Source organism: Muntiacus reevesi, chromosome 16 (genome assembly GCF_963930625.1).
Source record: "Muntiacus reevesi chromosome 16, mMunRee1.1, whole genome shotgun sequence".
NCBI classification, from domain to species: Eukaryota; Metazoa; Chordata; class Mammalia; order Artiodactyla; family Cervidae; genus Muntiacus; species Muntiacus reevesi.
In genome coordinates this window covers 21,707,504-21,722,411 of record NC_089264.1, presented here as the reverse complement: position 1 = coordinate 21,722,411, position 14,908 = coordinate 21,707,504, and the positions used below count along the sequence as shown (strand labels likewise).

Genomic DNA, 14,908 nt, shown 5'->3' with positions numbered 1-14,908 from the left:
TGGGAAGTAGGGAGACACAGGAGTCAAGAATAACATCCAGTTTTTCATCGTAGTCAGTGGAGTGGAGGGTGATGCTGATCACTGAGACTGACAGATAGGATTACCAGAAGGTGTGGGTGGAGAAAGGATGGAGTTGATGAGTTCCATTTGGGACAGGTTTAGACCTGCTGAGTTGGGGAGGGGAGAGAGTTAGACATCAATTGGCAAGAGGTTGTGCAAGCTGAACATCAAGAGAGAAATGTGGACCAAGCCAACCTATGCAGAAAGCATCCACAGAGAGGTGATAACTGCAGCCAGAGGAGTGACTGAGGTTGCACAGAGAGAGTGTGCAAAATCAAAAGGAAGAGGGTTTGAGACAGAGCCCTGAGGAGCATCAATATTTACAGGATGGGCAAAAGACACAAATTGAAAAGAAACAGCCAAAGAGGTAAGAAATTCAAACCAAGGCAGGCACAGCTGCGGGCAAGGAGAGTGTGGGTTTCAAGGAGGAAGTGTTCAATATCATCAAAATTAAAAGAGGTAAAGCCTGAGACTCTCCCACTGTATTTAGCAATAAGACATTCTGGGCGACATCCTTTAGAGCAATTTTAAGCAAGTGTTGGGGAAAAATGGGCTGAGGAGTGTCTGAAAGGTAAGAAAATAGAATAGGCTTAATATATTACCACTGCCCAAGTTATATATAGCAACTAAAGCATGAAGACCACGGGATATTCAGGGGACTTATAGCACAAGAGCCACACTAAAGAAACACCTGCCTAAAACCAGAACAATGCAGAAGAACTGAGGGTTTAAAATTGGTACCTCTGTTTTCCCAGACAAATCTGGGCACATGGTGATTTCTGCCAGATGACTTATTTGTGCCTCAGTTTCTGGGGAAACTGCTATGTTCTAATTCTCTGACAATACTGCTTGGAATATCAAATGTCAATGATCACGAAATAATATTGTCAGGTTGAAAAATAGCTTGTGAAGGAATTAACAATCATGCTTTAGCACTAGATGTGACTCCTGCAAGCAATTCAGCAGGGAAAAACAATAATAATAATTTTTTTCTTGCTTTACTGAAAAAAAAAATTGTACTTTTTCCTGGGGCTTCGAGAAACTGGCATCAGTTCTACCTTGACACCTAGGCACTTGGATAATACATGAGGCACTAAGATTTTTGGAAAACAAACCAGGATTATATTCTTCCATATGAGAAGCAACAGTGGAGAGAGCATAGGTTTTGAAGTCAAGTCACTCGGGCGTGGAATCCTCACTCTGCCATTTCTGAGCTATGAGGCTGAGGGAGGTCTCAGCCAGACTGGGTTTCTTTATGGAATACCTAGAGTACTTACCTGGTGAGATTAAGAGGCTTATTGGGACAGTACATAAGAAGATACAGTGCCTGGCACATGGTAAGTGCTCCATAAGTGTTAACTACCACTACTACCAGGACTTGCTTCCTCTGCTAGAGTGAAGGTCCTAACTGAACATTTACCTAAATAGCATTCATCCCAAGATTAGAGACTTTCTAATCCAGTGTCTAGACTTTCTCATTAATATGTGTAAGAAAAGCAACCAAGGATATACCTGAATTCTGAGATCCCTGTTCCTAAAGAAAACTGTACAGCATCATGATTTGATACTCAAACTCAAGTACCTGATATCATCAATAGGGTGCCTTCCTTAATAGAAGGGTCCGTGTGCTTTCTAGCATATATGTTCAATAGTCATTTACAGCAGGGTATGTGACTCAACTCAGAATCGACCTCCTAATTTTATCTCTCCTTTGAAGTTTGGGCTAACTTCTCTTCCCCTGTCCCTGAAGAGAAATGTCCCTCACGTATCACTGTGAGACCACAGTGGCTACTGTTCTCTTACCTACTTTCCAATTGAAAAGGTCAACTGAAAAAAAAAAAAAAAAAGAAAAGAAAAGGTCAACTGAATCTGGAGAAGCCTGGATTCTTCTGGCTTGCAAAACCCATACGGAGGTCTTGAACTTAAAACCACAATTACATCCATTTCTACAAGTATGATGTGGACTTCCAATCATTCACATTTCAGTATTGATGCAAACTTTGGACAAAAATTATAAAACAAAAATTACAAACATAAAAAATTATAAAACCCCTAAATAAAGCCTCTGAAGCCCTCTAGAAAAGAGGGAATGTTTACAATTTCAATGTCTATTGAAATACTCAAATTATTTCATTAGTCTCTAACGTTTACATTTTCAGGAGTTTATTACTACTGTTTGATGAAAAGGAAGAAGAGACAAATAGTAAAGTCTTTCTCAAGAGGAGAATCACCATGGAAACTAACACCAAATTCACTGGACTGATGTAGTTCTCACTGAACTTTTTATTTCATTAATCCCTGCCATCTTTTTATAGCAGTGCTTTCTTCTAAGTTGACTGACCCTAAGGTGCCCCGGCCTCCAGTGAAAGACAATTTTGTTAAGGATAGTTAAGCTCTTGCAAAGCCGTATCAACTAGCATAGTATTACAATGAAAATAGCTATACATTGAGCACATAATTTGAGCTAGGCTAAGTATTTTACATGCACTGTCTTTTTATTTGCTATTTGAAGTAATGCAGGAAAACACAGCTTCTTTGTTTGATTTACTACATGTAATACACTAAATATAGAAATGCCTAAAATATAATGAATGCTCAGTAATTATTATTATTATTGTTCATATATCTTAGTTCACAACTACCCTATGATAAGTTTCATTCTGTCAGTTCACAGATGTGAAAACTAAGGATTAAGGAGGTTAAGTCACTTGGCTGTGATTCCCCAGCTAATAAGTGACAGAATTAGAATTTCAGTCCAGGCCTGGTTTAACTACCAAGACTAAATTGTTAACCATTTTGTTGTACTCTCTTCTATAGTTAGAGAGCTAAGAAACCCACTGAATGTATCGATGACAAGTGTATTATTTTTGAACTAGGTTCACAGAAATAAAGCCTTAGAGGCCTTATCAAGGTTCGCCTGAGTTTTTTACTCTATTCAGTTAAGTATAAATAAAGGTACTAAATATTTGGACTTGGAAGGCATAATACTACTTTTCAGGTTAACACCTTTGATCTAGAATTCACAGATTTTTGTTTTTGTTCTCCTTAAACTTCAGGCCAAGAAAAACAACAGAGGATCTTTGGAAGGATATGGAAACCAAATTAAACAAGGCTCCATTCTGAAGATTTTCTATGTTCCAAAATTCCATCATCACAAAGGTAATTCAGTGATAGTTTCATTTCTTCATAAAATAAATCTCAAGACTAGGCAAACCCATTTGGCTCCTGAGAGAGACACTGGGAACAGTTGGAGAATAAATTAGTTTCAATATTCAATTACGAACAAGAATCTACCATCACCTGGAACTGGAAATGGGAACACTCTCTGAAGCCTACAAGTTTCTTAGGTTGTCTAGAGTTTAGTAACAATCTTTTTTTTTAACAAATTGCATTGCAAATGATCCTAACATTAACTGTGTGCACTTAGTAATGTGGACAGTCCCTTGTGGAAATGCCACTCTGAATCCAAGTAACTGGCAAAGTCTTTATTACCAACCGCATTAGACTAACCCTCACTGCAGGTTGCTTTGCTTCTCCCTGAGAAATGTCAATCCCTCTCAACTTCAGGCCTATTTCCCATGCCTATTTATATTCCTATTTTCTCCCCCAAGCCCATTGGTGGTTGTCATTCAGCTGCTTAATCGTGTCTGACTTTTTGCGACCCCATGGATTGCAGCATGCCAGCCTTTCCTGTTCTTCACAACCTCCTGGAGTTTGCTCAAATTCATATCCATTGAGTCGGTGATGCCATCCAATCATCTCATCCACTGTCATCCCCTTCTCCTGCCCTCAATCTTTTCCAGCATCAGGGTCTTTTCCAGTGAATCTGCTCTTCTCATCAGGTGGCCAAAGTATTGGAGTTTCAGCTTCAGCATCAGTCCTTCCAATGAATATTCAGGGTTGATTTCCTTTAGTATTGACTGGTTTGATCTCCTTGCTGTCCAAGGGACTCTTTCAAGAGTCTTCTTCCCCAAGCCCCTACTACCAGCAAAAGAAATAAAACCTCAAGGATTCAAATATCTACTGAATGTAAAGAAAAAATTCTTAAGCTGCAGTCATAGTTGAAAAGCAATGGGTTTTTATGATGGGAAGATGAAGACTTTGCCCCTCAACATCTGCCAAGGTGGACATCCTCAAGAAACAGAAATATGGTGTGAACCATGGAAAGCACAAAAACTCAAAATCTCCCACCCAGCTACTCCACTTTGAACATCTCTAAAGAGAAATGAAGATCTACCTCAATTAAGGGGAAAGTTTACTACACCCTCTCTTCATAACTGTGTTAGAGTTCAAACTCTCACCTCAGCAGCAACGAGAGTCCAAGAGTTAGGAATTCTGTTAAAATACTCTGCTCTTTCCTCATTACTTCAACTCATTCCCTAGCACCGATGCACAATCCCCTTTCTCCAGTATTGTGCAGTCAGCAATGCAGCTGCTTCACAGGCATGAAAAAGGAGGACTTGCAGGATTAAGAGGAGCAAACTACAATGTATAAGTTACAAGGATATATTGTACAATGTACAGAACATAACCAATATTTTATAACTATAAATGAAGTATAATTTTTAAAAGCTGTGAATCACTATATTGTACACCAGTAACATATAGTATTGTACATCAATTAAAAAAATAAAAAAGATGATTAATTAATATGTATAAAAAAGAACTATCTGCCAGAGAGAATATAGCACAATTTTTTTCAAAAAAGAAGGATGTATACTCTAAACTGCCAGAAGAGAGAGTAAATTCATTGGTAGAATTTTAGAGTAAAAGTGAAAACAAGACTGAAAAATTTAACACTAGACATGGGTATTTCTCCCATATCCACAATCTATCCACAGAAGAAAAAAGTTGATTAATATGCCATTCTCCAGGGAAACTTTGAAACTCAGAATTAGGAGAACTGTTGTTGCCAAAATATTTTCTCCAAGAAAAATTCAACATATAAGAGAGAAATAAAATAAATTTTCCTTCTATTAGAGAATTCATGGAACCCACTGGCAAATCCATCTTGTGATTAATAGCACAGACATTTGGTACTAGCAGATGTTCATCAAGTAAGTATTTTAAAAGCCAAACCAAACAAGCCAAATTCTCCAAAAACAAGAGAACTGACTGACTAGTAACTCCTTCACGAGGTGTTTCCCAAAAGGCTCCCTCACCCTTTACAACTAATACAGCATGCTACCAAAAGTGTTCATTTGGCAAATAAATCACACACAGTCTTGTGACATGTCTGGTAATATTTCTTTCAGTGATTCTTTAACTACTGCAGTTCTGCCTCACATATTTCCCACAAGTTGCCACCTATTTCTTAGATTAAAAGCTCTCTGAGGACAAGGATCCATCATCATCATCATTATAATTTCTTTGTCCTTAAGGCGACCAAGCAATGTAGGTAGATAAGTAACTGATGGTTAGATCAAAATCTGAAGTAACAGTTGCCTTGGCTAGAGACAGTATGATTTTCTAAAGTAAAATTCAAAAAATCCACTGTAGTATTGTCAACTACAAATTGGCACTTGCCAAGAGCACTGCCAGCGGCTGAACACCAAGGGCATTTGCCACCTGCATCTGCAGAGATTGAACCTTCAACACCCCCTGAGGGAGTTCCGGGTGGAGTGAGGCTCTCTGTGCTCCAGGCACTCCGGTGGAACAGGTCATTTGATAGTCAGATATTCTCAGGAACTGATTTCATAAGCCAATCTTTGCATCTCCTCATATCTAGAAAAGTACTAAATCCCTTCATGATGACATCAGCTCCTAATAACTAGCAGAAAACCTTTTGTCAAACAAGTGCTTAATTGCATTGAACTCCCCCTTCACCAAAATATTATATATTGACCTTCCCACACTGCCTCTTGGAAGCAGTGTCTCAGAACTAACTGAGGTGCTGTCTCCTCAGCTGCAGTCCTCACTTTGCCCCAAATAAAACTTAACTCGCAGCTCTCAAGTTGTGCATCTTTTTTAGTCGACAGGATTTAGGACTGTCTGAGGTTCTACCACTTACTGTTTGATTTTTGTTGAGTTACATAATCTCTCGGAACCACATATTTCTCCTGTGTAAAGTTAATAGTGGTATTGTTATCATAGGATTGCTGTGATTTTGAAATGTGTTAATACAAATAAATTGGTTAAGAGTATGTCATACAGAAAAAGAAAAAAAACAATAAATCCTTAGATATAATTATTTATGTTATGTACACAAGGGTCTATGTGACTCCTACAGTAGTGGGTGAAGAGGCAAATTTGGGAGTTAGATATGGAAAGAATGAAGGATATTTTCTCATATGCATTACCATCATCCCTGGCAAGGGAGCAAACTAAGCCCTTGACATCATGGTCAAGTGAGCTATGAGTGTCTCTCATTTTTTCAAAACCTTTTGGAAACAATGATCACACTGTACACAGTCAAGTTAAATAGAATGATATAATAAATCAGAATAAGTCCATTGTCTTGAAGGAAAAGGCCCCAAAGACATAAGTACAACCACACCCTTCCATCCTGCCATTCCAGACAAGTTTTGCACCTGAACAGGCAGGCTGGGAGGCGTTCCCAGGACACTGATCCCACCATTTTTCAGAACATAAAAGGGGGGGGGGGGGGGGGCGGGGAAAGAGGGCAACAACAGATACTTTCTCTCATCCATCTACAATCAGTGCTTCCCAGCACATCCTTCATCTAATGCACTGTTACCCGCCCCCATACCACAAGCTATGCATACAATATGCATGTAATAACCACACACACACACTCCTGTGTTTGCTACAGACCACTAGCCTGACCCCACTGAAATAAGCCAACAGTTACCTCACTGCCTCTTCCTCTGGCATCCTCAGGCCATAAATTAATGAAAGGAAAGGTCTAATAATAGTTACATGACCACTACAGACAAAAGGCTGCAGTAAAAAATACCTGTATTTGGGACTTTTTTTCCTACTCCTTAGTCATGGCTGCTCTCCCAGAAGGCAGAGCCTTTATGCTACCTCCTGATGGCCTCTCCAGGTTCAAGCAATCATTACAGCTCCTACAAACCACTGCAGTTTCCTCCTCAGTTCCTGTCTCGACCCACTCTGACACATTCCACACTCTCATGCAGAAAAATTTTCTAAAAACACAAGTCCGATCCCATTCCACTTTTGTTTAAAATTCTTTAATCAAATATATCATTCTATTATACACTGCAGTCATATATGCATTATGTCATACATCTACCTAGAAACTGTAAAGTCATGTGAGGGCTCAAATTGCCTTACTCGTATTAAGCAATCTTCACTCATTCATTCAAAAATATATATAGTGGGAAATTCCATGGAGGTCCAGTGTTTAGGACATGGAGCTTTCACTGCTGAGGGCCCAGGTTCAATCCCTAGTCAGGGAACTAAGATCCCACAAGCCACCTGACTCAGCTTAAAAAAAAAAGTGTATGTATATATTATATATATACATATATATATTTGTATGTATATATATACACATATAATGAATATGTGTTGTGTACCAGGCATTACACTAGCCCCTGAAGAGATGAGTCAGATCATTCCCTTCAATTTGTTCAAAATCATATTGGAGGAGGGGAGGACATTCAACCATGTGAATAGAAAATTTAAATATATATAAATTATTTACATATTAAACTACAATTTCAATATATGTTATGATTGCAGAGGCAACAGGGGCTTCTACTAAACCCCTGAACAGGCTAAGAAAGGCTTCTTGGAAGAAGTAATGTCTAAACTGATACCTAAAGCATAAGCAGATGTGTATGCAGAACCAGGAACTACCAGCAGTCTATGAAGAATGGAGTAGTAGCAAAGGATAAGACTTGGGAAATACACAGGAAACAGACCATAAAAAAACTTAAGCCACTTTAAAGTGTTTGAAGTTTGTCTTGAAGATATTTAACTGTTCTTAAAAAATGAGCAGTACGGTTAGGTTTGTACTTTTAAAAGACCACTCTAATTAGAGTATAGTAATTACTCAAAATATTTCTAAAACACATGAATAGCTAAGTCTCATCAGCATAATGAAAAAATTTCAAAAATTCAAAAAAAGAGAAATTGGCAAATCAGCAGTGGCTGTGAAGTCCTAGAAATATTTTATGGAAGAGTGTAGCTGAGTTTTTAAAAGTGTAAGATTTTGAGAGGGTAATTCAAGGAAATGAAGGACAACCCATCTGGGAACAGGAAAGGGTGCAAGGAAGATAATGAGGTAAAAAGTGCTTGAATAAAAATATAAGGTGAAGTCATAGAAGAATGACTAGTTTAATGTAGTGAGTGCTAGGTCTGGGCAGGTTAGGTTGATATCTTAGGGTTAACCTTGCTGTGCAGAGCCTCAAATGCCAGACTCCAGATTTAGACTTCACCAGCCAAGAGAATTCATGGAGAACTGAAAAAAGAGAGGCATACTCCAAGTATTGCTTTATGAAGACTGAATATGAATTGAAAGATGTCTTAAAACAACCCATGAATGAAAAAAATAAGATGCAGGAGCTATGCTGCAAGATTTTTATCAAATGAAAAAAATGCAGTTAGGAGAGAGAAGCAAAAATCAAAGGTTGAGTGATGGTGGGAAACAAAGGCTGCCTCACATGACAGCCTGCCACACCCACACCCACATCCCCATCATCCCCACTAACCCTCCCCAGGAGACTGATTTAAATAGAAACATTTCCTGCAGCTGAGTGTGATAATTTAGAAATGAGGGTTTTGAAGGACAAATGAAGAGAAAAGACCACTTGGAGAATGAGAAAGGACTACCAGAACAAACAAAAGGTGGCACTGAACCCATTCTTGAAGTGAAGTGAAGAAGTGAAGTCGCTCAGTCGTGTCCGACTCTTTGAGACCCCATGAACTGTAGCCTACCAGGCTCCTCAGTCCATGGGATTTTCCAGGCAAGAATACTGGAGTGGGTTGCCATTTCCTTCTCCAGGTGCCCATTCTTAAAGCCCCCAAATTAATCACCCAGGGTATTTACTCAGTTGGGGCTTCCCTTTGTATTCTACACTTGATCTTAGCCAAAAGGCCAAGAAGCGATCCCTTTGTATTCTAGAAACTCCCTCAGATAGAGCAGACCTACACACTTTGTCTTGGGCCCCAGAGACCCATTTAGATAAAAGAGCTCCTTCCTCTCACTTGTTTGGCCTACATCTTCTACCTGCTCTTTGTACCCTCAGAAACCATAAGAAGCAAAACAGTAAACTCAACTATTCTATTGTCTCCAGTTTGAACTCAGGTCACTTTGATGTCCCAAAGCAATAAGCTAATTTAATAGTACTTGCTGCTGCTGCTGCTGCTAAGTCGCTTCAGTCGTGTCCGACTCTGTGCGACCCCATAGACGGCAGCCCACCAGGCTCCTCTGTCCCTGGGATTCTCCAGGCAAGAACACTGGAGTGGGGTTACCATATCCTTCTCTAATTCATGAAAGTGAAAAGGGAAGGTTAAGTCGCTAAGTCGTGTCCGACTCTTCACGACCCCATGGACTGCAGCCTACCAGGCTCCTCCGTCCATGGGATTTTCTAGGCAGAATACTGGAGTGGGTTGCCATTTCCTTCTCCTAATAGTATTTAGGGATACTGAAAAAATATTAGAAAACCTTTCGAGACTGTCTAAATTTTTAGCACAGTAGTCTGCGGAAAAACTGGTCTAAGCCCTCATCCAAAAAAACCATGTCATTTGTAAATAGATCTCATATAAGATTCAATAAATCCCTAGCCCAAAGAAATAAATTCTGTCTTTTCAACTGTCTCCAAAGTCAGAGAATCATGTTTTTCACATTTATTATTATTCTACTTTGTTGCAGGTGAGGAAATTGAAGTTATCGTTTTTAAGGTATGGAGATATTAACAGCCCTAAATTTTGCTCCAAATTGGATAGTCTCCTGCTGGAGCAGCTGTAAACGCCAGCAGATTAACAGATTCTTCTGGAATGGCATCACTTAACTGATGATGGTTGTTATCAGTAGAACTTTTTTAAAACATCAAACAGATGTTTGCTAGGTCTGATCAAGTGATAAATTCTCCTTGGCTTCCCTTTGTTTCCAAAGTAATTATGGGCTTTTCCTCATCTCTTTTTGATGTCCACAGAGGCCATAATGAGGGTAGTTAAATATGCAAACAGAAGAATGAAAAACAAGGTGTCAACACAGATATAATTTACCTATTGAGGTACCTACTTACTCATAAACTGGGAATCATATTGCTAACAAACTTAAGCAAGTTTCCTAAATTATTTAGGTATCTTTCCCACTGTCTGCCAAGGCGTGGTTCAGGGGTCTTTTGTCCCATTATAATTCACCAGCACCTCCAAACATTGCAAGATAAGGAGATAATTTAAGTCAAAACAATGTGTAGGCTACAGATATGTAGCTGCAAGTCAAGTCCCCAAGCAAATGACGGACCACTCCTGCTCCTATCTAGAAATGCTTTAGTCAGCTCAGCTGTTTCCCTTGATTGACAGTCTGCAACTAGATGGAAAATACTTATGAAGTTAGTTGTTTGCCTTATTTTCTAAAACATCAATATAATATGAAGTCATTTCAGCTTTCCAATGTATCATTTCTTAGCCATTACATTCTGGCATGTAATGCCATGCAAGAATCTGATAGTTTACTAAAGAACTTTAGTAAAGTTTAGTAAGAGGACCATAAAACCCTTCTAAATCAAAGGACGCACACTCTGATACCTCATGGCATCAGAATCTTATACTTCTTATGTACTGCATGTTTTAATTGAGGTAAGATATTTCTAACAAAATGAATGCCAAACTATAAGGTTATCAGCAAGAATTTGTCTGATTAAAGGGGCTTCCCTGGTGGCTCAGCTGGTAAAGAATCTGCCTGCAATGTGGGAGACCTGGATTCAATCCCTGGGTTGGGAAGATCCCCTGGAGAAGGGAAGGGCTACCCAGTCCAGTCTTTATTCTTGCCTGGAGAACCCCATGGACAGAGAAGCCTGGCGGGCTACAGTCCATAGGGTTGCAAGAGTCGGACACGGCTTAGCAACTAAACCACCACCACCACCCACTCCAGTATTCTGGCCTGGAGAATTTCATGAACTGTATGATCCATGGGGTCACAAAGACACAACTGAGTGACTTTCACTTCACTATCTAATTAAAATTTCCCTAATTGTAATCAAAGGCCAGATACATTGGGAAACTAGATTTCCAGGAGTAGAGTAACAGTATAACATTCCCAAACATTTTTTAACATTCTCAAACATTTTGGACCACAAAACTTTTTGTAACACAAACTAACATCACCCAGAAGTAACAAACAATATGGAAAGTACTGAATACTGCCATTCATCATCAGTTGTCACTGGAACCACAGCAGAAGGGGGGAAAAAAATCAAAGCACTGAGTTAACAGAGTTTTTAAAAGGAGAGGGGATTTCTGGGGAGGATGCTAAAAGCACGCTTTGCTTATTTCACAATTTTAAGAAATAATCATGGGCTATTTATTATGGAAATAACGAAGAATCTCTAATACCCTTTTTGAAGTTTACTGACAGGTATGGTCTTAATTGCACCTAGGTAACTTAGGGTGATCCTTAAATCTTAAGAATTACCAAACACCTAACTAACGCTGTGTATCTGTACTAAGACAGATTTTTGGTTTTTTTCTTTTTGTTTGAATGAATGAATGCATGAATATTAGAATCAAACTTTTGACCTGATAGATGAACAAAAACTATGGCTCTAAACCCAGTTCCATCACCAGTTGGATGTGTGATCTTGGTCTCAGAGCCCCCTCGGCCTCCTGGTCTCTATACAATAAGCCCTTCAGCCCTAAGTGCCTCCTATAACTTACACGGGAAAGAGAACTACATTATACCTTGCTAGCAGCAGTTACCCATAAATCTGCTGTTAACGGGGGTGTCTGTGAACCACTGTCTCCGCCAAGAAGACTTAAGTGCGCGATTCCTATCTCAAACGCATCTTTCAAGGTGCTTCCCGCACTCAACTACTTCATCAACTTTTGCATAAAATCTTACAACCACAAGCGTCTGACGGCTCAACTCATCGAGCATAAAACTGCAATTTCTGGCTCCCTCGTCACCGCCAGCCCTTTAACCCCGGCTAGAAAGTCAGATCCAGAAAAAAAAAGAAAAAAACAAACAAACAGGACCCGCCCTCACATGAGAGACAAAACCAAGTTCTTTCTCCTGCGCTCGTCCTCTTTAATCAACATTCAAGTACAAACGGACGTCTCCGGACACCCCGGCGTTTGGGGAAGGGCGGCCCGACCCGGCCGTACCTGGTTGAAGTGCAGCTGTCCCGGCTCGGGGGCGCCCTCCTCGGGGGCGGCTCCCAGACGCTCCAACAGGCGCCCGAGCTGCGCCGCCGACAGGCTCCGGTTGGCGCCGAACACGCTCAGCACATCCTCGCTGAAGGCGAGCCCGGGCCCGTCCGCCTCCCCTCCGAGGCCAGCGGCCGCCAGCAGCAGGAGCCCAGCCACCGCTCGACCCGGGGCCATCCTGGCCGGGGTTGCCCCTCACGGGCCCAAGACGGACTGGAGCGCACAGGGGCGTGCCGGGCGCAGCCGCGTCGGTGCCCAAGGGCGCCGGTCAGGCGTCGGCGCCGGTCCGGGTCAGCGGTGGCGCGGGGCGCACCTGGTCCTCCGGCGCCTTCGAAATAGCAGCAGCCCGCGACCTGCCGGGCATTGAAGTGGCGGTGCAGCCGGGGGGGTGGGAGCGATAGACAGAGCGGGCCCCCGGGCCTCCTGGAGAGCCTGAGATAAAAAGGACAAAGGGGGACAGAGATAAAGGCCACCCGGCTACCCGCCGGCCAGCCTCGGGAGCACTGCGAGGCCGGAGCCCTCGAACGCCCCGCCGGGCCTGGGGCCAACTGCCCCGGAGCGGAGTTTGCAGACGTTCCAGGATTAGCTTGCAGTGTGATGAGACTCGCTCCTTCCGGATCTAAAGCCCCAAACCACGTCACTTTTTAGGACGAAAACTACACTGGCTACAGAACCCCACCTCCCCTTCCTTTCTTTCTGATTAATTCCATCAGCAAACTTAGAAGGGGTGAAGCGTGCAGTCCCCAGGCAGCTGCAGGAAATGGCCCCTTCGGGGTCCTGGGGTTTGACCGTCTAAACGGGACCCTCCCTCTCCCAGATCTTCCTTGGCAAGCAGAGAAGTAGGTGAGCTGACCTGCTAACCTCTCACCTCGCCTGTGTATTTCTGCGTCTGTTTTTGTCCACGTAAGTCAGTCCCTCTCTCCTTCCTTCTTTCCTCCCCTCCCTCCCCCTCTCTCAACACTATCCCTGGCGAGTCCGCAGTGAAAACTCTGAGCTCCGGCCCCGCGCTCTTTACAAATAACCGGAGGAGGAGGGCCCTGTCCCCGCCTCCCCGCAGCACGTGGTGCCACTCGCCGGCCTGGACTCCCGCGCGCGTCCACGCCGGGGCGCACAGCCGCAGCCCTCGCCTCTTGGCAGGCGGGGCGCACCCCTACCCCCAGCGGCGCCGGCTCCCACCCTCACCCTCCGGGAGTTACCTGAAGGCCACTTTCCGGTCGATCTCTCTCGCCTCCTTTCTGACCTTGGCGGTCTCTTTGTTACCTTGTTGAAACCAGCTTCCTGCAATGGAGCCTGGAACCCTCAGCATTGTCTGAGAGATTTAGCAGGAATTGCTTTTTTGTCTTTCTTAAAGCCAAGAGAAAAAGGAAACCCAATCTGGAGCGGTGGTGGCGAGCTCAGAGCCGGCACTGCTCTACCCGGCCCTTCCTGACGCCGCACGGGATATCCGCAGATCAGAGTGAATTGTTTGTTTGTTCAGATGAGAGTTCAAGAAAAGCCGACTTAGGTGTAAGGTCAACAAGTTTGTGCAAAGTGAACGCGGTGTTTGAGGGCAAAGGTTGTGTCTGGTAGCTACCACTGTCCAGAAATAAAGTGAAACCACGATTCACTGGGACAGAAGGACGGTAAGAGGAATTCAGAGCGCTGTTCTTGTATTTCACGGGGGAGGGCACGGCTTCCTAAAAGAGCACATTTTAAAAGAGGCACCAAATCCAGACAAGGGGCAAGCAATCTCATTTCCCACGAGGAACTTAGATGGTGGAAGAAAGAGACACGGAGAGAAAATTCCAGAAGGATGAGGATCTAAGGGGACATATCTGCAGGACTGTCCCTATGGAGAAAGTTTTGTTGTTGTTTAGTCGCTAAAGTACTGTCCAACTCTTTTGTGACCCCATGAACTGTAGCCCACGAGGCTCCTCTATCCCTGGGCTTCCCAGGCAAGAGTACTGGAGTGGGTTGCCATTTCCTGTTCCAGGGGATCTTCCCCAGGGATCTGAGCCGCATCTCCTGCTTTGCAGGCATGTTCTTTACCACTGAGCCGCCAGGGAAGCCACGAAGCTTTGCCTGTGTTCTAACCACAGAGCACGGAAGGCCGCAGTAGGAGGACAAAGTTACCAAGAGGAAGATTTCTGCAGAAAATAAGGCACAACTGCTTTGGGAGGCGGTGATTTCCCCATGATTGAAGGTAATTCAAACTCACGGGTATGTAGTAGGATTCCTGCCTTGGAGGAAGATCAACAAAGTGATCTTTATGGTGTGTCCCTTCCAATTATGAAATCTGTGTGTTTGTTGTTACTAATTTACAGAGCATTGGTGCCAAAGGGCAAATATTTCACCAAGGGCCTGAAGTACGTTCATATCACACTTCAGTTCTTAAATTACACAACTGATGAGGACACGTCAAGATTTTTCTTGGATCCTTACATATAGTTTGTTGCCTATTTTTCCTTTCGACCCCAATAACTCATGGTGATTCTTGGAAATCAATGAATGTTCTAAATGATTCATCTAAACCCAGCAAGTGCTTCATTCCCACTCGAACTGCAATGTT

At 42.4% G+C, this 14,908-nt stretch overlaps 1 protein-coding gene across 2 annotated transcripts in view; it reads right to left on the bottom strand.

The window, feature by feature from the left end:
• The window catches only part of SLC39A8 (solute carrier family 39 member 8), an 85,706-nt gene extending 72,354 nt beyond the window's left edge, over nt 1–13,352 (bottom strand). The window contains exons 1-2 of one of the 2 annotated variants that reach the window (XM_065907457.1): nt 13,229–13,352; nt 12,319–12,792 (exon numbers count right to left, since the gene is read on the bottom strand). In XM_065907457.1, coding sequence (XP_065763529.1) covers nt 12,319–12,537 — 219 coding nt within the window. In that variant the 5' untranslated portion in view covers nt 12,538–12,792; nt 13,229–13,352. Of the gene's footprint in view, nt 1–12,318; nt 12,793–13,213 lie in introns of both variants that reach the window. The other variant, XM_065907458.1, reaches the window with a different exon arrangement.
• Nucleotides 13,353–14,908: the final 1,556 nt, after the last annotated feature.